This window comes from Papio anubis, chromosome 14 (assembly GCF_008728515.1).
Source record: "Papio anubis isolate 15944 chromosome 14, Panubis1.0, whole genome shotgun sequence".
Lineage (NCBI taxonomy): Eukaryota > Metazoa > Chordata > Mammalia > Primates > Cercopithecidae > Papio > Papio anubis.
In genome coordinates, this window is record NC_044989.1 from 100,343,101 (window position 1) to 100,370,878 (window position 27,778).

Genomic DNA, 27,778 nt, shown 5'->3' on the forward strand with positions numbered 1-27,778 from the left:
ACTTTATTGAGGAAAGACTTACATATGATAAACTGCATCTAAAATGAATGAATACTGGACATTGTGGACACCCATAAAGCCATCGCCATAGTCAAAATACAGAACAATTCCATGAACCCTGAAAGGTTCCTCATTCATTTGAAGTCCATCCTTCTCTCTGACCCTGCCCCAGGAAATCTCTAATTTATTATTGTCACAGTAGATTAATTTACATTTTATATAAGTTGAATAACAAATTATGAACCCTTTTTTTCTGGCTTATTTAACTCAGCATGATGTTTTTGAGAGTTACCCAAGTTGTTGCAGATATTAGTGGTCCCTTCCTTTTTATACCTGAGTAGTATTCTATTATCTGGTTATGGCATATTTTCTTCATTTATTTACCTATTTACCTGTTAATGAATACTTGTCCACTCCCCACCCCCAAGTTTTTGGCTGTTTGAATGTTGCTACTATGAACATTCATGTACAAGCCTTTTTTGTAGACCTATGTTGTCATTTCTCTTGCATATGTACCTAGGAGTACAATGGCTAGGTAGTATGGTAGACATGTGAAAGTTTTAAGAAACTGCCAAATTGTTTTCAAAGTCATAATATCAGGCCAGACATGGTGGCTCATGCCTGTAATCCCAGAACTTTGGGAGGCTGAGGCGCTGAGGCAGGTGGATCACTTGAAGCCAGGAGTTCAAGACCAGCCTGGCTAACATGGTGAAACTTGTCTCTACTAAAAATACAAAAATCAGCTGGGTGTGATGGCATGTGCCTGTAATTCCAGCTACTCAGGAGGCTGAGACCCAACAATCCCTTGAATCTGGGAGATGGATATTGCAGTGAGCAGGTGAGCGGAGATCATGCCACTGCACTCTAGCCTGGGCAACATGGTGAGACTCTCTCTCAAAATTAGAAAGAATAAAAACAAAGTCATCATATCATTTTATATACCCACCTGTGGAGCCTAAAGCAACCTCATCTTAGATGCTAATCCACCATGTTGCCTCTAAGATTTCTGTTTTATCCACTGTTCTTTTTGTAAAAGCATATACTGTAAATTTTATCCACTGTTCTTTTTGTAAAAGCATATACCCTTGATTTACAGTAAGTAAAGTAAGTACAGTAAGCCCAAACAACTTTGTCCATAAATTCTGCCTATAGACAGATTTATACAACATTCTTGCCTTTCCCTACAATTGTTCTACACATTCCTTCTCTATGGTATATAAGCCCTGGGTCTGGGAGTTAATGGCACGGGGCTCCACTGTATCGTCTCACCACTGCTGAAGACACAAGCATAGCTTCTGTTCCTAAGTCTCTGTTAAATGTTTATTTCTAAAAAAACTAGGTATATCCATCTCTTTTATCTGCCTCTCAGCTTCCTTGGACTTTTGGGGTAGACTTGGACAAACACTGTCTACTGCAGAACACCACCAGAAATGTATGAGATTTCCAGTTGCTCCATATCCTCGTCAACACTTGATATTGTCAGGTTTTTTATTCTAGTAATTCAAATGGCTGGGTGGCATTTCACTGTGATTTAATTTGCATTTCCCTGATTACTAATTATGTTGTGCATATTTCCATGTGCTTACTGGCCACAAATATATCATCTTTTATGGTGTATCTGCTCAAATCTTGTTCCTATTTTTAATTGAGCTGTTTATAGCCTTATTGAGAACTAAAATTATTTAAAATTATTTGCATATTCTCTATGTCTTTTGTGAAACGCATGTATAGTGAATGTTTTCTTTCATATGTAGCTTGCTTTTCTGATTGTGCATTTTGAAGAGCATTTCTTTTTCTTTTCATAAAATCCAATTCATTGCTTTTTCTTTTTTATGTGTGTTTTAATTTGTGCTTTTCCTGTCTTTTGACTACTCCAAGGTCAAAAAGTCTTTGTTTCTATAGTCCTAAAGATTTACTTCCATGTTTTCTTCCAGGACATTTATAATTATATCTTTTCCATTTCATCTATGATACATCTTGTGCTAATTTTTAAATATAGCTTGAGGTTAGGGGTGATTTTCATATTTTCCACATGGATACCAGATTTTTTCAGCACCATTTGTTGAATAGACTGCCTTCCATTGAATTGCCTTGGTTCTTTTGCCAAAAATTAATTGACCATGTATATGTAAGTCTATTTCTAAACTCTCCAGTCTCTTTCATAGTCTATATCTCTATTCTTTAATTAATACTGTAATTTGTGTAGAATTATTATTATTATCATGGCATTATAGTAAGTCATCACATAAGTCTTTTAGCTTTGTTTTTTAGTTTTAAACATTGTTTCGTGTAGTCTAGGTCATTCACATTTCCAAACAAAGTTTTAGCATCAGCTTTGTCAATTTCTACTAAAATGTTTTCTGGGATTTTGATTGGCTTTTATTGAATCTATAGATAAAATGGGAGAAAACTGATACTTTAAAAATGTTGACTCTTCCATTAATGAATATGATATTATTTAGGTCTTCTAATTCCTGTCAGTAATGTTCTATAATATTCAGTGAAAGGATCTAGCATATCTTTGTTAAAATCAGTTGGAAGTATTTCTGTTTTGGGGTACTTTTAAATGTTATTTAAAAGATATCTAAAATGTTATTTTCTTTCTTGAAACATGAAACATCTAGAAGTGTGTTGTTTAATTTCCAAATATTAAGAATTTCCTAGATATTTTAAATTTATTTTTAATTCTGTTGTGAACAAAAAATATACTCTATGTGGCATCGAGGCTTCTAAAGTTATTGAGGCTTCTTTAGTTGTCGAATGTATGGTCATTTTTATTAAGCATACCATAAGCACTTGAAAAGAATGGTGAGTTTGCAGTAGTTGGGCACAATATTCTATGAATAGGGATTAGGGCAAGGTGGTTGATAATATTCAGATTCTCCATGCCTTGCTGATGATATTTGATTTGATTTTAGTATCATTTCCTAAAAGAAAGGTATTAGAATCTCTTACTAAAATTATGGAATTGTCATTTTCTGCCTTTCAATTTGTCAATTTTTAATGCATGTATTTTGTTGCACTATTATTAGGTGCATATACAGGTACAATTTTTAGGTATTCTTGATTAGTCAGCTTTTTTTATCATTATGATAGATCCCTCTTTAACTTTCTAATACTTTCTATCATTATGTCTTTTAACTGATATTAATGTAGCCAAATCAACATTCTTATGCTTATTTTTTGCTTGGTTTATCTTTTTGCATCCATTTACTCTCACCTCATTTATGTCTTTACAATTAAATTGCATTTCTTATAAATAGAATATATTTGGGCCCTGCTTTATAATCAGTTCTATTAATCTCTGGCTTTTAATTGGAGTGGTTAGTCCATTAACAGTCGATGCAATATTGTTATGGTTAGATTTAGATCTACCATATTACAATATTTTTTCTTTTCCCCTCCTTCACTCCTGGTTTATTGTCCTTTCCTGCATTCATTTTTATCTATTGAATACTTTTTAGAATTCTATTTTAATTTTATCTATTGATCAAATTTTTTGCATTATGTTTAGTGGTGCTCTACAGTAACATCCTTAACTTTTTACAGTATACTTTGTCTAACATTATACTACTTCATATAAAATAAAGCAACCTTGTAGCCATGTCAGTTCATTAAATGTACTGACTTTTAACTGTCCTTAAGAACCAAAGTAAGAAACCTCTTTGTAGTCATAATATTAAATCTTATGGATTCATTTGACACTGATAGCTGAGGCCCTAATAATAATTAATTGCATTTTGTTGTGATCACCAAACCTCCTAGCCATGATAGTTATGGTCCCCACCATGCACATGGATCCCTGTAAGGGTAACTTCTATGACATAGCATCTGAGGAAGGGGTAGTCTTGTTTGTCTACATTACTTTTAACAGGGGACTTTCTACTCAAGGGTGAGAGTAGACAGACCTTCAATAAGTCTATCTATAGACTGGGGTCTGGGAAGTAGTCTGAGGTGAAACCCTCTGCCCAGCTTGCAGCTATGGTAACTGTTTTTTCTGTCACAAACATAATTGACTTGGAATGGATGACTAGAGAAATACAGTGAGATAGATTAAGGTACAACGAGGAACCATGAACAACTATGAGTTGTGGGACAGAAAAACTGAAAAATAGAAACTAAGAGAAGGGAAAGGATAATTCAGTGAATGATATGGAAGCTAACTGGAGCGGTGGTATGGTTTGACTATATCCCCACCCAAATCTCATCTTGAATTGTAGTTCCCGTAATCCCTATGTGTTAGGAGAGTGACATGGTGGGAGGTAATTGAATCATAGGGATGGTTACCTCCATGCTGTTCTCATGATAGTGAGTGAGTTCTCACAAGATCTGATGGTTTTATAAAGGGCATTTCCCCTGTACATGCTCTCTTGCCTGCCACCATGTAAGACGTGCCTTTGCTCCTCCTTTGCTTTCTGCCATAATTGTGAGGCCTCCCCAGTCATGTGGAACTGTGAGTCAATTAAACCTCTTTCTCTTTATAAATTACCCAGTCTTGGGTATTTCTTCATAGCAGCATGAAAGTGGACTAATACAGCAAATTGGTACAGGTAGAGTAGGGTGCTACTATAAGGATACCCAAAAGTGTGAAAGTGATTTTGGAACTGGGTAACAGGCAGAGTTTAGAAGAATTTGGAGGGCTCAGAAGAAGACAAGAAAGATTGGAACTTCCAAGAGACTTGGAAGGCTCAGAAGACAGGAAGGTGTGGGAAAGTTTGGAACTTCCTAGAGACTTGTTGAATCGCTTTGGCCAAAATGCTGATAGTGATATGGACAATAAAGTCCAGGCTGAGGTCGTCTCCGATGGAGATAAAGAACTTGTTGGGAACTGGAATAAAGGTAACTCTTTCTATGTTTTAGCAAAGAGACTGGCAGCATTTTGCCCCTGCTCTAGAAATCTGTGGAACATTGAACTTGAGAGAGATGATTTAGAGTACCTGGCAGAAGAAATTTCTAATAGGCAAAGCATCCAAGAGGATGCAGAGCATACATATTTGGAAAATTTGCAGCCTGAGGATGAGGTAGAAAAGAAAAAAAACATTTTTTTGTGGAGAAATTCAAGCCTGCAGCAGAAATTTGCACAAGTAATGAGGAGTTGAATGTTAATCACCAAGACAATGGGGAAAATGTCTCCAGGTTCTCCAGGATATATCAGAGACCTTCACAGCAGTCCCTCCCATCACAGGGCTGGAGGCCTAGGGGGAAAAATGGTTTCCTGGGCTGAGGCCAGGGCCCCCCTGCTCTAGGTAGCCTTAGGACATGGTGTGCTGTGTCTCAGCTGCTTCAGCTCCAGCTGTGGCTAAAAGGGGCCAACGTACAGCTCAGGTCATTGCTTCAGTGGGTATAAGCTCCAAGCTTTGGCACCTTACACATGGTGTTGGGTCTGTGGGTGCACAGAAGTCAAGAATTGAGGTTTGGGAACCTCTGCCTATATTTCATAGGATGTATGGTAACGTCTGGATGTCCAAGCCAAAGTTTTCTGCACGGGCAGGGCCCTCATGGAGAACTTCTACCAGGACAGTGCAGAAGGAAAATGTGGGGTTGAAGCCCCCATGCAGTCTCCCCGTTTGGGCGCTGCCTCGTGGGGCTGTGAGAGGAAGACCACAGGCCTCCAGACCCCAGAATGGTAGATCCACTGACAGCTTGTACCATGTGCCTGGAAAAGCCACAGACCCTCAACACCAGCCCATGAAAGCAGCCGGGGTAGAGGGGGAAGTGGGGGTTGTACCCTGCAAAACTACAGGGGCAGAGCTGCCCAAGACCATAGGAACCTACTTGCATTAGCATGACCTGGATGTGAGACATGGAATCAAAGGAGATAATTTTGGAGCTTTAATATTTGACTGCCCTTCTGGATTTTGGACTTGCATGGGGCCTGTAGTCCCTTCATTTTGGCCAATTTCTCCCATTTGGAACAGGTGTATTTACCCAATGCCTTTATCCCCACTGTATCTAGGAAGGAACTAACTTGTTTTTGATTTTACAGGGCTATAGGTGGAAGGGACTTGCCTTGTCACATGAGACATTGGACTGTAGACTTCTGAGTTAATGCTAAATTGAGTTAAGACTTTGGGGAACTACTGGGAAGGCATGATTGTTTTGAAATGTAAGGACATGAGATTTGGGAGGGGACAGAGGTAAAACAATATGATTTGACTGTGTTCCCACCCAAATATCATCTTTAATTGTAGCTCCCATAATCCCTACTGGTCATAGGAGGGACCCAGTGGGAGGTAATTGAATCATAGGGTGGATTTTTCCCATGCTGTTCTCATGATAACGAATAAGTCTCATGAGCTCTGATGGTTTTATAAAGGGCAGTTCCCCTGCACATGCTCTCTTGCCTGCTGCCATGTAAAATGTGCCTTTGCTCCTCCTTCGCCTTCAGCCATGATTGTGAAGCCTCCCAGCCATGTGGAACTGTGAGTCCATTAAACCTCTTTTTCTTTATAAATTACCCAGTCTCAGGTATTTCTTCATTAACAGTCAAAAAATGTATTAATACAAATGGGAAAACAAATTTAAAAATCGATTGAAAAAGCAGTAGAGTGTGAGTGAGTGACCGAATACATCCCTGATGAGGCTCTGAAATGACTACGTAATAGCTATTAGCACTGCTTATCCAATATTTCTTTCCCTTCTAGGAACCTTGTAGGATTGCACTTCTAGTCTCTTTGAGGTTAGTTGTCACCATGTGATTATGCCTGGCCAACTTTTGAGTTTGCAAGAGTTTTTGTTTGTTTTTTTTTTTCTCAAGAAAGAATTATAAGAGAGAGTTTCAAATAGGAGAGAATGGGGCATTTGCTTGCTGAGGTGAGACCCTCCAGAAATCTCTCTCTCCTCTAGCACAGTGACCAGCAATGTTCAAAATGGTAACTGCTCTATAAGCTAAAGACCTTGAATAACGATGAGTCCAGTTGATTTTCTAGCTTGTATTAAGGAGCTCTGGCATAGTAAACTCTGTCATGGGCAGTTTCTTGGCAACCACCTTCTCTGACTCTCCAACCACAAAAGGAAACCAACTAAGAAAACCAGCAATTACCTAGCGAGCTCTGCATAATGATGTAAAAGGCAGAAGAGAGGACACTCTTTCACCTCACTCCTAAAGGAGGGGAAAAAAAGACCTGAAGCCCAGGATAGAGAAGTTAAACAAGGTGTTCACCCATGTTCTTGGGGTTGAGATCTCTGGACATTCGTTGTTTCTAAGTTCAGTGAATAGAGGCCAAGCTGGTGAACTGAATGGATATCAGAACATGTAATGAGGAGAAGAGAAAAGTGTGTGGATCAATAAAACCTGTTTATTGACCTAGGGCACAGCAATGACTTTTCTTTAAGGAATTCTTTTTCAATTTAAAAAGTTTGAAACTCTTCTGAGCTTGAAGAAAGATGGAGGATTGCCATGGTTCGTAGCTGCAATTATCGCCTACTTGCCAATGACTTCCAAATATGCATCTTGTTTGATCTCTGGCCCAGGCTCTAGATTTTCATTTCTAAAACTACTGAACAATTTCTTTCAATTGCCTGTAGGTTTCTAAAACTCAACAATTAAAAACTAACCTAATACTATCATCCACCTCCACCAACACCTGTTCCTCATGGTGCCATCCGCCATCCAAGAACCCACCTGAGCCTATGCAAATCCCTCTCCTCCTTCACTCGCCTCATCAATTTGGAGCAAACGATTTTAGGACTATCTTTCACCATCTAGTGTCAGTTCACCTGCATGATACAAAAGGTAACTTAGAAGCCACTTAACCTCAAAACTGTTTTAACCATAAAAGCAAGCATCAGTTGTAACTGATAGATTTAAACTCACTGAAGACTATCTCTGTAATTTGCTTTTTCCGAGAAGGAGATTGCTCTGGCATAGTGGAACAAGCAGTGTCTGACACTAAGTAGTAGCTCAGTAATATTTTTTGATAAATGGATGGATGGATGGATGGATGGATGGATGGATGGATGGATGGAGGATTAGAACTCAGGGGACCTCTGGTTCCACCAGACATGACTGAACTTCATTGTTAACATAAAGAAATGAGATTTCATGGTCTCTCAGCTCTCTTGGTGGTATTAGCCTATTACTAACAACCAAAGCTGGTCCTGGGGGGTAAGGAGGAAAGCATGGATTACCTCAGCCTGAAGGCAGGGTCAATGGTTTCCTCCCTCACCCATCGCCTGGATCTAGTGCTCTCATCCAGGCCTGTGCAACAGGTTCTGCTGGATGTCATCCATTTATGCAACCATTGAGGAAGCTTATAAGGAAATTATTTGTCAGTCAGCACCTCCCAAACAGCGAACTCATGGGGCTTTTCACATGACAGTGGGCATGTTTTTTTCCTACTGCAGCCTAACATACCCACAGGCCCTTAAGGATGCGTGAACGGGTATTGTTGGGGGTGGGAGAGCTGTTGAAAACCACAGGACTAGGAAAGTCCCCAGGCTGTGCTTGAAGCCCTAAGCTTTTCTCTCAAGTCAGGAATTTCTGTTAATGTATTATGCAACCTCCTAGGAATTATCTGTGGCTAGAAAGGGTTCTAATAAAACACAGAACGAGCAGGTCCATGGTTAAAAGGAATGATTTACAAACTGAAAGAAATAAGTCATGTGTTCATAGCTGTGGCTCCTCAAAGGCAGGGGATGAAGCGTGTTTGCTTTTGCATCCCAGGCACTCAGCAAGGCTGGCTGGAGAGAACTTCTCCCATGCGCTTTTCTGTACTCTTTCGGATTATTCCCTAAAAAGCTCAAGAGACATTGCTTCCCTCCCTGTTTCTCCTCTAAATCCATTTCCATAGCTGCTCAACCCCACCTCCTGACAAAGAAAAGACAACTTGAAAACCAGAGAGGATTTGTTCTTTTTTCTTGTGCTTGTGACCTGAAGTGAGTTCTAATCACTCCTCGATAGCTCACAGTGTAGTCTAGCTGAAAGCCAATTTGTACAATTCAAACTTCAACCATTCTGTTTAGCCAGAAGAAAACGAACCAAACAAGTGTTTGATTAATCAAATGGGAGGTGTTGCAATGAAATAATAAAGCGCCCCTCCAGCCCTGTGGTGCTTTAGCATGCCTCCCAAAGATTATCCCACACCCTTCAGGCTTCTCCTTAAAGGGCGAGTCTGCAGTTTGGACTCCCGAAGTGCAGGAAGTAAAGGGGTTGCCTGTTGTGGAAGGTTCGGAGTCAGATTTGGTGAACCTCCGCCCCCTGCAACACTCTCCTTCATTTCCTGGGATCTGCATTGATCTACTGATCTGCTCCTCACTTCTCCCAGCTCCTCCTGTCTCCCCAGCCCAATCCAAGCTCTTTATCACAAGCTATAGTGGTTGCTGCACCTCTCCCTCTCTCTCCCCCCCTCCTCTCTCTCTCTCTCTCTCCCTCTCTCTCTCTCTCTCTCTCTCTCTCGGTCTGTCTTTCTCCCTCTGCCTGTCACACACAGACACACACACACACACACCCCAGCTGTGGGCTGAGAAGTTCACCGTGAGAACCTCCAAATATTTTGACGGAAAGCGCATGTCTGAAGGCAAATGCCTGAATCCTTTGGGACCCATGTCTGGGCTGGGTGGACACCAGACTCCTGCCCTCACCAACAGAGGGTCAGAAGCAGCCCCAGGAGAGAGCTTCACAGCTAAGGCACTTGCTGAGACTTTGCAGGGCTGTGGAGTTCACTCCCCAGGCACCCGAAGCCAACCAATCAAGGCTGCATGGCCCTTTCTGCCTGAAGTTTAGGTATAATCTCCGTTTCTATGCCTGACAGACACCCAGCAGATGGTCGCTTTTATGTGGACCCATCTCTGGCACACAGGAAGGGCAAGGGGACATTTGTGTATCACCTGCCCTGCGCCAGGCCTCCAGAGTCTCATTTCACAGCCTCCTCACAGTCACCCTTTGAAGTCAGATTAATCATTCCCATCTTACATATGTGGAAACTGAGGCACAAAAGGATTGCGTCTCTTGCTCAAGATCAGGCAACTTTGTAGGCCCACGCCCCCCATATACAGTGAGCTCCCTACATTCTTGGCCAGAGGAAAGTGTCTCCTAGTAAAGCTATCTCCTCTCGGCTCCCATCCTTGGAATCAGAATAAAATGAAAGGAAATATAAAGAGGACAAGGAAAAGATGCCTATTCTCCCCTCAAGATTCTGTTCAAGTGTACATACAGCTCTTCTCTAGGAAAAGCTGAGACTGCAAAGTTCAGATAGACAGACACGACAATGTGGCATCTTTAGGGTGTCAGGAGAGCTCTGTGGCTCAGACGTACTCATGCAGGTGGGCTCGCATAAATAACACCAAATGCGGGGGACTGACTCTGTGCCAGGTGTTATTTTAAATGCTTTATGTGTATCAATTCATTTTAACCTTCCCTCAACCCTATCTCCATATTACAGAAAGGAAAATGAGGCCCAGAGAGGGTAAGTAATTCACCTGACGTCACTCAGCTTGCAAGGAGTGGAGGCAATGAAGCATATGACTTCCCATCCATGCTCTTGGCTATGCTTTACTGCTCTTGAAGAGGAAGTAATAGAGTAAGGACCCCTTTTGAGGCAGGAAAATATAAGGCAGAAAGGATCATGAAGGAAAATTTGCCCTCAAATGAATAGGCTGGATACGTGGTTCACCCTCATGTGCCCTGTGTCCAGGACAGTGGGGTGCAGGACACGTGCATGACAAGGTGTGGGGAAGGAGAGATAGGACCCTGGGAGTCTTCCCTCTGCCCATGCCCCCCCCTGGTTTTATCCCACCTTTAGCATTTAGGCTCAGGAAGCAATTCTGAAGTTTGGTGGTGACAGTTAATTTGAGGAAAATCACCCCAGTTTGCTCCCTCTTGGGGGCTTGAAGAAAGGGGGCTTCAGTCACTGGAAACAGAGACCTGGGCAGCAGGCCAGCCCCAGGGCCAACGCGGCCCCTGCACTCCTCTCCTAGTCCTCACTTCTTGTTGCCTCATTCATTATTCACTCTTCCGGCAGCATCCATTCTTTCACTAGAGCCCTTGACTCAGCGCCCTCTGCAATGCTCCATTCTAGATGCCAAGTCCTGTGATTGCAGGAGGGAACAGCATGGACAGAAATCGAGAGACCCAACAGACAACAAGCCAGCAGAGTTATGTTGCTACAGGGACAGACAGATGAGAAGAGAAGAGGGCAAAGGAATTTTGGCATGAGGGATCAGATATAGGATCGAAGATATCGGATCTAAGCTAGCAGCAAGAATCCATAATAAATAGAGGGAAAATTGCAAAATGAATGAAAGGTCAACGGTCTCTGATAGAAACTCTTGCCATTGATCGCCTCAGCCAAAGGAAATTGCTGGCTGGGCAAAGCAGTGAGTATGACTTTTCACTCTGTCTCTGGGATACTGAGCTTCATAGAATAAACTCTAGTCAATGAATAGATAAATGACTTCTATGAGAATCTGTGTCTTTATAACAAAAATAAAACAGTGAAGAAACTTAGGCACATGGTGACCTGCTAAGTCACTCAAGAGGCCTGAAGGACTGAGAAGGGCCAGTACAGAGATGTGGACCTAGACAGTCTGGGTCCAGGGGGTCTCTGTCCTTAACCACTATGTACTATCACCCCCTCATTAAGGTGCCGTGAGGCTTACATAAGGAAAACGGCATGAAGCAGCCATCAAGGTGACTGACCCAGCGCTCAGAACATTTAGCTCTGCTTCCCCACCCACTATCCTCCTGGAGAATGGCATCCAGAGCCAGTAAGATGTCACCAGAGGAGGAAGCAAGAGTAGGAGGGGAGAGAGGGATGGGGAAAAGGGGAAGTACCGGGTGGCAGTCAAGAGCAGAGACGCCCTGAAGCCAGGCTGCGTGGGTTCCAGCCTCAGCCCTGGCCCGCCTGGGTCTTTGACCTCTCTGATGAGGTAGAGGAGATAAGGAGCTGGGGTGAGCTGGGGATGATAGAAAGCTTGGTGGCCTCCCTTTGTTGCTTATCCAGCAAGTTGATCCAAGAAAACCAGGGCAGAATATAAATCTAAGAACAATCCGCCCTACCACCTGTGAGGTGGTGCCATATGTAAAATCAGCTGCTTGTTCAGAATGAGCTGAACACTAAACAGGGTCTGGGAGCTGCTTCAATACAAAGTCATGGCCAGCATTCATTGAGTGCTTACTCCAGGCTGGGCATTCACTCTGCTAAGAGCTGAGTATAAATTTTCCAGTGATCCTGTGAGCTGAAGAATGTCATTATCCCAATTTTACAGCAAGAGGAGGCACAATAGGATCAGAATGTTGCCTCAAGCCACACTGTTTTGCAGAAAGAACCCTGGCTTCACTCACTGGACTTGAGCCCAGTCTCCTCATCGGTAGCACGTAGGTTCTCTCTTGTCCCTCCCAGTTCCATGAGTGGAAAATTCAAAAGGTAAGGACAAAAGGAAAAGTTTAGGAGGCAGAGCTGCACACACCCGTGTCTGCTCTGTCATCGTTCAGGCGGTGTGTCCTTGTGCAGCTCATTTTAAACTCCTTTGCTTTATTCTCTTCATTCATGAAGTAAGGGCACTTGGTCATGCCTCTTAGTAAAAGCAAAGGATTTAACAAAACACTAATAAATGCAGAAATGACATAGTAGCCGCACCTGTCTTCCTGCTGTGATTTTGGCCATGAGATTTTAACTAGGGACATTGTTTATGCAATTTTAGAAACATCCTTTTCTTAAAAATAAAAAATTGTATATATCCAAGCTGTACAGCATGATATTAATATATATATTAATATGTTTATATATATAATATATTTTCACATATATTATGTATATGTTTATATATGTGTGTGTGTGTATATATATATGCTGTACATGGTGAGATAGTTACTAAGGTCAAGCTAATTCTTGTATCCATCTCCTCACATTGTAACCATTTGTGTACAGTGGAGGGTGAGGACACTAAAGATATCTGGGTTTTGTCTCCCTCCTTTTGCCCCATCATTAAGCGTGTGTGTGTTCTGGTGATTAGTGTCATAACCTAAAATATTCAGCAAGATGGAGGAATAAGTGGGGCAAGAGATCTGGAGAATCAGATTCATCAATATTTCGGCTGTTGGTAGCAACCCCTTGTCTTTGGTGGGAAGGCAGCTCTTTTGTGGATGAAGATTTGCAGCGTTGTCGCATGTAACCCACAATCACAGGCCACCTTCTGGATGACTCAGCCTCCTTGCCGAAAAGGCATGCTTGTGACTGCTGCCCCCAAGAAGGCTCCTTCCTCAATGAAAGGGTGAGGTCAAGGCCCTTAGCTCAAAATACAACTGGACGGCAGCAAGTACCCGTTCCTTTTCAGCTGTGTTCTAAATATGGCCCTGGGGCTTCTCTGGTTTCACTTAGGGACCCAGCAGTGCCAGTGCACACTTAATACTCACTGTGCTGTGGGTGACCACAGGGTGGCCCAAGATTGACGTGTGGACAACCCCACAGAGCCAACGCAACAGCAGCTCTGCCCAGCAGAGGTCACAACAGTGTCCTCAGCAGATACTCCGGTGGCTTGAAAATTATAATTTTATCCTGAAATGATCGTTCTTAAAAATGTCTCCCCCAAAGCAATTAAACTTTGGGGAAGTCAAACAAATGTTGCTAACAAAGAAACCCCAACCAGAAGCCAAGCCGGGGTTGGCTCTCCATGTGAAATCTAGAGACAACTCAGGAGGAAGTCAGATTCTCAAGCTCGAGGCAGGAGTCAAATGCTTTCCTTGGTAATTGATAAAGACTCTTCCTTGGCAAGAACTTTTGTAGATTATATCAGAGTTTTTGATGAATAAAGAATGTGCTGTGAAAATTAAAGAAATGGCATTTATCCAGTAGTATCTTGACTTCTGTAATAATTCATGAAGGAGAGGTTGAATAATTGCCTCAGAATGGACTTCCAAGGGGTGGCCCTGGTCTTGTCACAGACGAACACCCTCTGGGACATTGTCAGTAGTGTGGGTGAGAGTAACCAGATAACCCCCAAAAAACTTGAATCTGAGTGAAATAAGGTTATCTCTGGGAGATGAACTAGGAAATGGACACATCATGGATCAGAGGGGCTGCATTAAGAGATAGAATGGATTCCCAGACAAGGACATTTACTCATTTGTAACACAACTGAAAGTATGACAGTATTTATAGAAGGAGTGGGTTGGGGAAAGGGGATCTCAGAGACTAATCCAGTGTGGTCTGGGGAGATGGATACGGTCCTTGTTCTAGGCATACCATCATTTTATAGCAACATATATCAGCTTCTCTCAACCTGAAGGCAATAAATCCATAGTTCTCAAACTTCAGCAGTCATCTGAGGTTTTAATAATACAGGTTTCTAGGCTCAACTCCCAGACAGTCTGGGTCAGAGGGTGTGAAATGGGACTGGACATCTGAAGATTCATCAGTCCCACCAGTGTGACGTTGAGACACATGGCCTGAGGACCAGACTTTGAAAAATGAAATCTCTGAATCATATGGCAATCTGGAGTTCAGGTTCCCCTGTCAGCTTCCTGACAATGTGGCTTTTTGTGAAGCTTGCCCACAGGGTAGAATATACCAGCCTGATGATTCTAGTGCCTCGCCTCAACCATTAGGGATTCTCATTACGAATACATGATTTGACATCTGGCTTCATGTATGGGCCTCCTTTGCTTTGGAAATCCGTGGGTATAGCTCAGATTATTTCTCAAAGGGGACTTTTTCTCTCTGTACTATTTTTGCATAAAGGTTTTACAAAAAAGATCTTGCTTGCCAGGTGAATTAGTAAATTGTAAATGGGAAAAAAATTAAAACTTGAATGTTTGCATGTCTTTTGGTTAGACACAATCTCTGGAAGCAAAATATGAAACCCAGGATCAAAAAAGGGTACATTAGTAGGTTTCAGTATATAAAAGTTTAAAACTTCTATAGGGTAAAAGATACTATAATCTAAAAAGTGTAAATGATAGAATGGAAGAAAATATTTGGTCTTTATGGGACATTCAAAAGTTTAAAGGTAAGATAATTTAATGAATTTCTATAAATCTTTTTTTTAAGCAAGTGGTCCCAAAGAAAAATGGGCAAGACGCAACATTTGCATATAAAAATTGGAATATGACATACTTTTACTAAAAAAAGTATTCATTGTTTATCTGAAATTTAAATTTAACTTGGTGTCCTGTATTTTTTTAAGTTTGCCAACCCTGAAAGGACATAAGCTTTCAATGTACAGCATGTGACAGAGTCATGATTTGCAGTTGCTGAAAAGTTGCTTAATATTATCATGGAAATTAAAACAAACATGAGAAATGCTTTTTGCTCATGACGTTAGAAAACATTAAGGAAACAATGTCCCTTGTCAAAGATACAAGAAAATATGGATGCAATACACTGTCTAAGGAAGTATAAACTGATAAAGGCTTTCTAGAAAATCTTGACAGCTGTGGTCTAGGGGCTGAAATTAAGGTTTGATATTATGTACTGCCTCGATATTTGGCAAAATTATGAAGACCTCAGCTGGTCTATCTGCAAGTTTCCCTCCTCGCTCCCATCCCTGGATAAGGTGCCCCAGCCAAACCACCCTCCTTATCAAGAGTACCAGGCACAGTTCCTGCTTTTTCCTCAGGTTTCAGGTCCCTGCCAACCTGCAAAATGATTCCAACAACTCAATCACCTCCTCCTGTGAGAACCAGGGAGCACCTGGTTCTCTTGTTACTGCAAAGCCTGCCTCCCGCAGCTCCTGTTGTTCATTCTGTTCCCAAGTGCAGCCTCTGTGTGGCCCTGCGGGGCATGTGGCATCCTCCTCCCCTTGGCGGTGAGTATAGGTGACTGATAAACTGCTGTCAGTCTCATCTGCCCAATGTTGGGTGTCATGTGTTTGGCCATCTATAACCTTAGAGTGAGAATCTCTCATTTACCAAAGAGGCAGATAGGAGCTGATTCAAACAGCAGCACATTTTAAATTGTTAAATATACATATTATTTAAACTGGAAATTTCACTTCTAAGAAAACATCATATAAAAATACAAATGCAAAGAAAGAGGCATGCAGAAAAAAATAATATTCAACATGCATTTCAACATTGCTTGTAAGAATGAAACTTTGGAAACAACCTGAATGACCCATTCATCAGGAAACTGTTAGATAAGTTACTGTAACTTCATCTATGAAATACTATGCAATAGCTGAAAAGACATAGAAAAAGGGCCAGACACGGTTGCGGTGAGCCAAGATTGCATCATTGCACTCCAGCCTGGGCAACAAGAGTGAAACTCCGTCTCAAACAAAAGAAAAAAAAAACAAGACATGGAAAGACTTGTTATATCTAAGCAATACATAAAATCCACCCACTTTATATTAAAAAATACAGATCACATACACATACATGATAAAAGATTTGCAAAAATGTTGTATATGCATATAACAAAGACAGGAGGGAAAAGGCCAAGCTTATAAAAGTGGTTGCCTCTTGCATAGAGGAGGAGGTGAGGGCAAGCAGAAGCTTTTGTGTGTCATGCGATATAGTTTTGTACTGTTTGATTCCTACAGTGAAAATGTATTCTAGTATCACTTATGTGCTGTGACAGAAATTTAAAAATAAGAAATGTATATAAAAGTATGTATAAAAGTCTTCTTGTCTAACAACTGCTGAAGGTTTGTAGTAATTAATGAAATTGAGTAACGGGACTGGCTACTTCTCAATATTCCAGCACCCCCAGCCTGCAGACATCCCCTGAGCCTTAATGGTAGGTGTTGCTCAAGCCTGTATGTCCTTCTCAGTTTCCCACCAGAAAGACTCATAAGCAAAAACACCTCATTCACGTTTTTCCATACAAGTCCCGCAACTGAGTGATACAAAAACTAACACATTTTCACGAATCTGTCGCCATCTCTTCCCTGACCCTTATCTCTAATGCGGTATGTTAAAAAACAAAACAAAAACGCATATAAAGGGAGTGAGAGTGAGGTCTGATGATGGAGAGAAAATAGAAACATCAGCTTCTGCTTTAGCTGCCGTGAAACCCCAGAAGGGCCATTAGCAACAGTTTCTGTTTGCTAAGTGAAAAACTACATTTAACTCAAGAATGACACGTTCTTTCTCCTTTCCCACTCTTTAGAGAAACGAGCTGGCTTGTGAATGACAAGCAATGCGAGTGAGCCGTTATGTAGACAGTGCAGATCCTCAGGAAATTCACCAGAACTCGGACCACACCGCGTGGGCTGAAGCTCATCCCTGTCCTGCTGCCTGAGCCACGCTGGAGCCCTCTCCATAGCCTCCGGTCCCCAGCCCCACTCCAACCCTCATCTTCCCCGGAAGCGGGGGCGGGCACATGACATCTCACCACAGTAATGCCGTCATTGAGCAGGGCCTCCCCGAAGATCATCATGTAGAGCTGCTCGTTCACACGCGCCTCCTCAAACACAGCCAGCACGGCCACGGGGTCCACGGCGGAGATCAGGCTGCCGAACAGCAGGTTCTGCAGCAGGTTGACGTCGCCCAGGCCAAAGGCCTTCACCTGGCAGATGAAGTAGAGGGAGAGGCCAATGCCCAAGGCGTTGATCAGGGCCCCCAGTACTGCCCACCACAGGATGGAGCCGATGTTCTCAAAGAAGGGCCGGGTGGGCATAAAGTAGCCGCCCTCCAGCACGATAGGTGGCAGGAGATACAGGAAGTAGATGCTGGAGTCCATGACCGGAGGCGATTTGTGGTCGGTGCCGAAGATGATGCCGCCCACTAGCGCCCCCACCAGGATGAGGAGGCAGCTCTCTGGCATGAGGCCCGGCAGCCTGCGGTAGAGGTGGAAGCCTGCGGAACAGCGGAGAGCACAGTTAGGTGTTTGCAAACGAAACGGTCTGGGTGTACCTGAGGTCTTTTAAAGTCAAGCAGACAGGACCGTGGGCAAGCTGGCTGGCATCTCAGCCTCAGCGTCCCATCTGTAGCAGGAACTGGTAGTGTCATGAGGGTCGTCAATAAGATCAGTAGGTAACATGCCCAGCTCAGTGCAGGTCACAGAATCATTCTCAGCCAGCTGCTCCCTCCCCCATCCTCCTTCCTGCTTTCCCATCTTACAGGGACCTGCGAGGGTGCGTGAGGGAAAAGGAGAAACGAGGGTGAAACTTTTGCACTCATGCAAGCCCAGGTTTCAAGCTCATGCCGAATCTATTATAGTCACCAAAACCTGAGCTTGTTCCAAACTTACCTGACCTCATTCCCCTCTTCACCCAACACATACACAAAAATTAAAAGTCCTTTATTTTGTCTCCTGTGTTTAACCAATGACATTGCTATCTGGTCAGCCACTGAAGAGGGAAATCAGGTCGCATTCTCATGAGTGACTCTTCATCAATCAACTCTGTATTTATTTCTTATGTCATGACTCTCATTCACTACCCTTAAAATTATCCCCTCCTCTCCATTTCTTTGGCTACTGCCTTTATTTAGGATCTTCCCATTTCTCATCTTAATGATTGCATTGTCTTCTTGACCTCCAATCTCACCCTTGACCCCCCAGGTCATTCCACACTCTACTGTCAGATGATTTTTCTACACCATGGGTCTCTGATTGTCTCAATTCCCACCTAGGATTCTGAAGGCACACAAAGCATCTCCTGGATTGTAAACCAAGGGTATTAGTTGAGCCTCACTGTGCAAAGACTACAGTTAAGTACCGCCAGGTGGAAGACCAGAGAGGTAGACAACTGCAATTCCCAGTATTGATAAAGTTTTAGAAACAAGACATGAGCAACTAAGAAGATGACGTGTAAGTATATAATGAAGGGCATATTGAACATATCAACAAACATGGTGAGAGATCAGAGCTCAGCAGATCACCATGGGGCTCTCTCCAAGTCGGTCTCCCACACATTCTGCACTATCTTTACGTAGCCTGCATTCAGCCAGTCAAAGGCGTCACTCTGCAGGCCTCTTTCTTGTCTTCTCATTCTAATGTCACTGCTTGGATTGTCCTTTTCCTTGGTCCCTTTAAGCCCTGCTCATCCTTTGAGGCTTAGCTTTCCCTAGCTTCTTCCTAAGTTCATATGTTCCTCTGAATTACTACTAATAAAGCATTTTATCTGACTCTGTCTAATAACAATAATCCCTGTCTACTATTTTTTTGTGCATGATTCATGTCTCCTAATAATGTAGAAACCCCCCAGACTCAAGCAGAATGATTTACATTGTCATGTCTCCCCAAATACTTAGCACGGTATCTTGTCCACAACAGCTGGCCTATTTGCTGAAAGCATCTGTAAGTGTATAAATGAAGGAATAAACAGTTAAATGTTTATCAGAGAAGCTTTCTTATGAGAAGAGATTGAACAGGTTGTTGGAGAATGATGAGGATTGGGTAACAGAATGGGAGAGATTTTAGGTGAGGAGAACATCAAGAGTGAAAGAAGAGAGAAACAAATGGCCTAGCCAGATACCTTTGACGTTCATTGAGGGGATCCACTCGGCTAGAGCAACCTTTGAACTGGGAAAAGTGTCAGGAGAGGACTTGGAAAATGATTTTGAGACAAATAATGGAAGACCTTGAATTCAAACCTAAGGAAGGTGGTGGGCTTCCAGCCACAGGCCACAGGGAGTCAGCAAATATCTCCTTGGGAATTGTTAGATTCACCCATCCAAAGATGATATAAGCTTCCCTGACCATGGCTTTGAACTTCTCCATTCACTATAAGTTAACACAACAGGGGGTAATTATCACCAAGGAATACCATCCCCACTTTCATCTGGCTTCAGGGTCGGGGTAAGCACTCTTCTGGTGCACTGAACTCATCGTTTTCTAATCACTGCTTATTTCTCCATTTCCTCTTCCTCCTCTTTATTTTACTTCTTTCTTCTTCTCCTCCTATTTCTCCATTTCCTCTTCCTCCTCTTTATTTTAATTCTTTCTTCTTCTCCTCCTATTTCTTCTCCTTCTTCATCTTCTCTTTGTCCAGCTCCTGCTGCTCCTTCTTACTCTCTTCCTCCTTCTCCTTCTTTTTACCTCCTCCTACTACTTATCCATCTCCTCCTTCTCTTTCTCCTTACCCTTCTCCTTCTCCTTCTTCTTCAGTTAGTGCTTATTTTAACCAAACTTAACTTTTTTAATATATAAAGGAGGTGGAAGAGCCCATAGCGTGATTTTCTCAGGCCTTATAGCTCCCCAGTTTGGCCTTGCTTCCAGGAATCCAGTTTCCTGAGATGGATCCAACATTCACCTGCTTTAAGCCAAGTTGTTCTCTACACAGTTGTGCAGGAAGAGGCCACACATCCATAAGTAGGGCCCTGTAAAGAGAAATGCTACCTGCCTTTCACATTTTAAAACTTCTCCCTTTCATGATGGACAATAGAGTCAATCACTTAAAATTTACAGTTTCAGTCCTTAGAGCTTAAATGGACACAAATATTAAAAGTCCTGTCTGAAAGTCAAAGAAGGCCCTACAATTCTGTTCTTCCCAAAGATTCAAGGAACATTCGTCTATGACGTTCTAAGACGTGGAACTGAAGTAGAAGATAAACCACAAAGTCTGAGGTGGCTTTGTATTATCTTTGTTCTACATTATCTTTGTTTTATAAGTGCATAGTTGGGTGTTTTAAAAAGGACTAGGGGAGAGTTTTGATGTTTTTCTGTCAGAGTATCTATGGGCAGTAAGTACTAAGTTAAACTACCTTCCCTATTAGAGCAAGTCCCTTGAGGTCAGGGACCATGGTCATTTCCACATATTTCATGGGTGTTCTGAAAATACCCATGATAGAATGAACATGATAGAAAAAACACCCATGATAGAAAAAACACCTTGATAGAATGAGGAATAAAAGAATGAATCATAATAATGATTAATAATTTTATTCTGATTCATGTTTAATAATATAATATTTAAAAACCCATATGAATTTCTTAAGTGTTAAAAGTATAAATCATCATCATAATTATTATTTTGGCCCTAATACATAAGCCCTTATACATAAAACTACCAGCCTAGTACTTGGCACATAGTATATATTCAATAAATATGGCCTTTTTATCTCCTCACTCCTCATGTCCATATGGAATACAAAAATAATCTAAATTCTTGAAGACTAGTGAATATGAAATTGTACTTGAATAAGTGTATTCTGATATCCTACTCTTTTTTCTAAAGTATGTTAAATTACATCATGAAAATCAAGAACATTTAAACCAACAGTTCTATGAATAATCGTATTTTCACAGTGCTCTTCACTCCTAGACAGAATGAATATGGATGCATACAATGCCTCTACAAAACAAGCTAGGTTTTACACAAATATAAAACCAAGACAAAATGCACCCTTTCTGCATTTATATGTTTATTGATAGAGCAACTAGCTAGTCAGTGACAGGACGAGTTTCCTGGTACTCAGATTGACTTGAGCCATTTCTGTGAAGAGGAAGCCGGGTTGTGGAGTGGGAGCAGGAAACACAGAATCTCTAGCATATTGTTTTAAAAGGAAAACTCAAGTACCAAGTAAGATCACCTTGAACACAATCAGTGTCCATATGATTTCACGAAAGATGTTAGACTGCTCTGAACTGAGAATGTTATCCATTTAGAAAGCCATTTTTACTTGAATATCTCTTAAAAATATAGTAAGACCCTTTGTGTGACTTAATTACTAAGCAAATTGCACAAGACTTCTTCAAACTAACAATTCCTATTTAATCTTCACACTTTACTAGCTCAAAATGAATAGCAACTATAAAGGAGAGTCTAAAGGGGACACTTATACCAGTGTCCCCAACACCCATGGAGAGGCAGCTAGGTGAATAGCCAAAGCCCACAGAAGGTAACTGCCAGACCTCAAAGCTCAACCCACATTTCACGTCCATCCTAGAGAAAACATACACATATACATAAATGAGAATTAAAATGTTTCATTGATTCTATCTCAATAAGGCAATCTACATACTCAAATAACATAAAGTTTATAGCTGAGGCAAAGGAGACATTGTGCTTAGCATTTGAGATAATTATATTAATTTTCCACTTTCGAATAAGTTGGTTTTAAAGAGACAAGGGGGTGCAGTTAGGGATTAAATAGTCACAGAGAATAACCACCTCTTTGGTTTTTGACACAAAGATCCCTTGATTGGAATTTAATCTATTAACTTGGATTCACTTTATTTCACAAAGGAAACTAGAGGTGCTCACTGGCCCCACTTGGCCTGGGTATAAACTAATATTTTACTGACAGATATAATCTTATATGCCCCAGCATCCCATCACTGAGTGATACTAGTTGCCTATGGCTTTTTTTTTTTTTTTTTTTTTTTTTTTTTTTTTTTTGCTTTCTGTCCATTTGCAAGGAGCACATGCTACTTCTAAAGAATAAACAATGGGGTCATTGATAAAGCCCACAATTACACAACCAAGAACATTTTACAGAAGAAACATTATGTGGTTCCTGAAATTTGAAATTCCCACCTTGCATCATGCCCAGGTCTACATGCTTTATTCTCTATATTTTTAAAGCATACAATTTGAGAGTTTTGCATGTCAACAATGTCACATGGTTGTCACCCTGAAATGAGAAGAAACCAACACAACCCAGTACACAGAAGTATACTCTCAAAATCAAAGCACAATCTCAAAGTATTAAACAGCTTAGTAAAATGCAGTTATGACTTTCCCTTGACTGAAAGGAAGAGAATTTTTAATGTAATAGCAGTAACAGTTAAAATCCTCTTAGCCCATTATCTACAAGGCATTTTCACATTCACTATCTTATGCAAAAAAATAGCTCACCAAACCAGGTGTTGAAGGACTTACCTATTTTTGCAAGGGATGCTAGAAGTATCCAGAGAGTGACCTCATAAGGAATTTGCACATAGTCATAATCCAGTTCAAAAACAGATATCCTCTCGTCTGGCTCTGAGCTGGCAGCAGCAAACCAAGCGTTAGGTGCATACTGAGCAGTGGAATTTGCAGATTCATTCAAATCAGAAGATGCTTCAGAACACTCAAGAGCCACTAGCAGTAGCAAACAATTCCAAGGACTGAAAGTCACGAGCATCTGCAGAGCCATTCTTGTGGGCTTCTCCTACCTACACCCCTGGGTGGATGTGTGCCACACATCTGAAGTCGGGGAGGCTTCTAGAGAGTGATTGCATCCACCTGGGTCAAAAGTAATATAGGTACAGTCCGTGGGTCCTCCCAAGAAGATTCCGAGTGTGTTATTGAGCTCTGCATCTAGACGCTTTCTAATCTTCTTTAAATCGTTTGTGTTCAGGCAACTCAGCTTCCAACTCAAACGCAGTTATTCAATAGACTTGTTAAAGTCCATGGAGTTACCTGGAGGACCTCCATCCAATCATGGCTTGAGCAGTTTATGAAAGGAATAAAAATCTCTTCACTTAAAGGCATTTCCTCATTTCACTGCATACTGGCTTTGTCTTGTGGGTGAAAATTTAAAAGGATACTGTAGCGGTCATTCCACAGATCATTGGAGTCCTTCTAAAGAGGAAAGGAAACCTTCCCTCTCTATCAGATCCCAAGAAGGAGCTATCTGATCTGCACCTGTTCCTTCTCTCCTCCCCCTGTCCTCTCATTTGTTTTGAATGGCCAAGGCTGCAGGTAGCTTTTGAACTACACTTAATTATTTGCTCTGATTTGACTTTTGTAATGAAATCCTTTCTCTGAGTGTTCTCGGGAGGTCACACTGCTGACACCTAGTGGGCACCTGCAATATAACACCCTTGACACGTTCAGTGATGATTATTAAGGTGACCATGAAAGTATCTAAACCAGGACACTTTGGGGAATGAATAATAATAATGATAATTATGCAAAGCTATAGGCACAAACCAGAACTGTCTGGCAAACTGTCTTATATTGTCTCTATACATGAGGAAGAAGGAGGATAAGAAGGAGGTGGTAACAACAAGGATGGTAGCAAACACTGAAACTTTTGCGTGTTACCAGACTCCATGAGCAGTCATTCATAGAAGGAATGAAGTTCCAGATCTCTATGAACTTTACACTATAATTTTTTAAAAAACAGGAAGCCAAAGAACAAGTTCCATAAATACACCTAAATACCTGGATTTGTAATTTTTATGAGCCTACTTCTCACTCTTCTACTTGTGGCCATGTGACCTTGGTGAAGTTAATTACCTTTCAGAAATTCTTTATCTGAAATGGGGAGGAAAATATCTGTCTCATTGAGTAGCTAGGAACATTAAATGAGATAAAGCAAGTAAAGAATTTGGCATATTGTTGGCACTTAAATGTTAGTTTTTATTTTAAATTACATTTCTTATTCTTTTAGGATAACACACAACACTTTTGCAACGATTACTGATACTCAGTGAAAAATGAGAATAATACATCATCCATATACTACCTCAACATCTCTTTTACATGTGTTTTGTTTTTTTCTTAGTTCATATTAGTGAGTGCAGGGGATTTCCCCCCACCCAACACATACACACACACACACACACACACACTCAGCAAACATCACTGGGAAATTGAGAAAGGAATGGTTGAGAAGGGGTAACACATAGATGCAAATTCATAGTGAGGCAATAGAATTAAAAGTTCACATATGAATATTTTTTCTTTTTCCTTCAGTTTGACTCCAAAATAGATTAGATTCAGTCACTGAAATGAGACTATCAGGTGGACTACAAGAAGGGTACCCATATTGAGTCAATTATTTTTTCTCAAAGAATATATGAATATCTTTTAATAGAAAGCTGCTTTATAATTGGTGTTTTATTTTTATTTGCATTTTATTGTTCTTCTTTTTTTTCTAAAAAGAAATGAGGGAGCAAGTCTCACATAGTGCCTTGTGGGAAGACCAAAACTAAGAATCAAAAGCCTTATTTACTCAGATATTAATTATCTTATTGGCTTTGGAAAATTACCTGTTTGAGCCTTAGTTTTCTCATCTATAAAATAAAGATGCTGTCCATACCTGGTAACCTTTTCCTGCTCTAAAATTCCAAATTTTGTGAGTATATGGCAACTCATTTAGCCTTATGATCACCTGATGGTTGATAGTCCAGTCCCTCTCAGAGTAAGAATGTCAATCTTGGGAGGATGGTAGGAGAACAACTTGAGCTCTGCAACAGTCTACTAACTTGGAGTCCAGGTTAAGATGTAGCAGCCCACTTCATCAACCATTGGTATCACTTCCACTCATGCAGTACTTTCATACAGATGTCTGAACATTCTTTCTAAAATGCTTTCTTAATATAAGTTCCCCAGAAAGTGTATGTGAGACAAAGCTTCCATGAAAGGTGCAAACCAAGGGCAGCAAAAGTGAGGGGAAAGGGGGAAGAAGGGAGAAGCTCTTCCAGAATGAGAGCATGAGAAGCACCATAGACTCTCTTCCTAGTGAAACAACTATAACCGGTGAGATCATTAAAAACCAAAAACAACCATCTAGTCTCTGGAAATTGCCCTAAGAACAGATGGAAATTGAAACAAATCTTCTGAACATTGGAAAGATCTGAAGTCATGGCCTGTTTTCTCTACCCACCCCTCAGCTCAATGTGAGAAAAACTCTATTCTGTATGAACATAGCCAAGAGGATGGGGCTGCCTCTAATCCCAGATCCCAGTTTAGGACTACAGTTTCTACCCAGAAAAGTCAGGTTGTCAGCATATGTAACCAAACTCTGCCCTACTCCAATCCCAGCAATATGTTGAACAGACTCTATTGCAGGCAAGTGTAACTGAATCTACCCCAGAAGCAGCAAACTAGGAATACTGGACCCTGATAACTCTCAACTTGCTCATAAGGCTGAGTTTTCACAACAGGGGAAATAAACCAAGATGACCAGTGGCTACTGCCCTAGTCCAGCATCCCACTGACACACCAGGGGTATCACTCCAAGAGAAGTAGGTTACTCTCTCTGTCCCCATCTCCAGAGTAGTGGAACAGAGGTTCTGCCAAGGAGAGGAGACAGGCTATAGAACAGAGAACTCTATAGCTAACTCTAAGTAGACTAACTTTAGTTGGAACAAAATATAGAGACGTTCAAGCCTAAGGGCACTGTCAAAAACAATGAAGATTTAGGTTGTGAGCAAGGAAGCAAAGCTAGTAGCCCCATGATTGCAATAAGTTAAAGAGTAGGCCAACTGGAAGTTTAACAGAAGAACCAGAAGAAGAGATGGATGAAAAGAGCTCTCCTGAGGTTATAACATGTCTCAAAGACTGCTCTCAAAGATTACCCTGCAAAGGGGCCTGACTTTAAATGGATCATACTGTGGAGTAATTTAAGACTCAAGGCATTGTTGAAAATAATAGGCCATATCAGCCAGCAGTTACTGGAGGCTAACAGTTGAGGGTGATATCAATAGATACAACAGATCAGCTAGAAACTTAACAGATCAGTGAAAGAAAGTCAGAGAAGCCTGCTAAAACCGTTGTTATTCTAGGAGAAGGGAGAAAGGGTTTAGGGGTATTATAACCATGTCCCAGGCTTCACTGGTTGAGGAGTAATATAAAAAGCTGCACAGGGAAATAGACTTTGCTGATATAGTCCAGCCAAGTCACCAAACAAACAGCAAACAAGCAACAAAAAGTCCTGCAGTTGGGGGAGGGAGAGAAAGCAGCATCAAGAATTGCTACAAGATATCATCTAAAATATCTGGGTTTTAGGCAGAAAAAAATTTAGTTCCAAAGATACCAGTAGGTTGAAAGTTTAAAAAAAAAGGGAAAAGATATATCACACAAACAGTATGCTAAGAGAGCTTGAGTGGCTTTACACTGACAAAATAGGGTTTAAAATAATAAATGTTACTAGAGCTAAAGAGGGACATTTAAGAAAAAGAAAAGTGTCAATCTATCAAGAAGACGTAAGAATTCAAACTTATGTATACAAAGTGGGATTTATCTCAGGAAGGCAAGGTTGGTTTAATATTTAAAAATTATTTCATGTAGCATGCATATCAGTAGAATTAAGGCAAAACCACATGACCATTTCAACAGACTGAGAAAAGCATTTGACAAAATCAACAACCTTTTATTTTGAAAACACTCTACAGGTCAGGAATGGAAGGGAACTTCTTCAACGTGATAATGCACAGCCAACATCATACTTAATGGGGAAAGACTAAATACATTCCCCTGAAAGAACAGGAACAAGACAAGGAGATACACTCTTGCCGCTTCCATTCAGTATTCTACTAGAGCTGCTTTTAGTCAGGGCATTTAGACAATGAAAAGAAATAAAAGACATTCAGATTGGAAGGAAAAAAATAAAACTATTTCCATTTGTATGATCTTTTAAATAGGTTATTCTAAAATATTTAAATAAAATATCCTGAATAATTGACTAAAAAACTATTAGATATAATAAATGAGTTCAACAAGCTTGTAGGATATAAGACCAATATGCAAAAACAAATTGTGTTTTATAGCAACAATGAATAAAACAAAACAGAATTAAGAAAACAATGCCATTTATAATCACATCAAAAAATACAATTTTTAGGAATAAGTTTATGAAAAAAGTGTCACACTTGTACTCTAAAAAAAATTGTTGAACATAAAGATGATCTAAATAAATGGAAAGATATCTCTGTTCCTGCATCAGAAGACTTAATATTGTTATGTAGTCCACTGTCTCAAAAATGAACTATCTACAAAAAACTTAAATTTACAAGAAAAAAACAAACGACCCCATCAAAAAGTGGGCCAAAGATATGAACAAACACTTCTCAAAAGAAGACATTTATGCAGCCAACAGACATAAGAAAAATGCTCATCCTCACTGGTAATTAAAGAAATGCAAACCAAACAAGATACCATCTCATGCCAGTTAGAATGGCAATCATGAAAAAGTCAGGAAACAACAGATGCTGGAGAAGATGTGGAGAAATAGGAATGC

The 27,778-nt window shown here is 40.9% G+C and overlaps 1 protein-coding gene across 1 annotated transcript in view; it reads right to left on the reverse strand.

Annotated features, from left to right (window-relative positions):
- Positions 1–27,500, reverse strand: part of SLC9A4 (solute carrier family 9 member A4) — a 64,526-nt gene extending 37,026 nt beyond the window's left edge. The window contains exons 1-2 of the mRNA XM_003909063.5: positions 22,708–27,500; positions 17,274–17,737 (exon numbers count right to left, since the gene is read on the reverse strand). Of these exons, the coding sequence (XP_003909112.2) occupies positions 17,274–17,737; positions 22,708–22,963 (720 nt within the window). The 5' untranslated portion in view covers positions 22,964–27,500. The remainder of the gene's footprint in view (positions 1–17,273; positions 17,738–22,707) is intronic.
- Between the last annotated feature and the right edge of the window lie 278 nt (positions 27,501–27,778).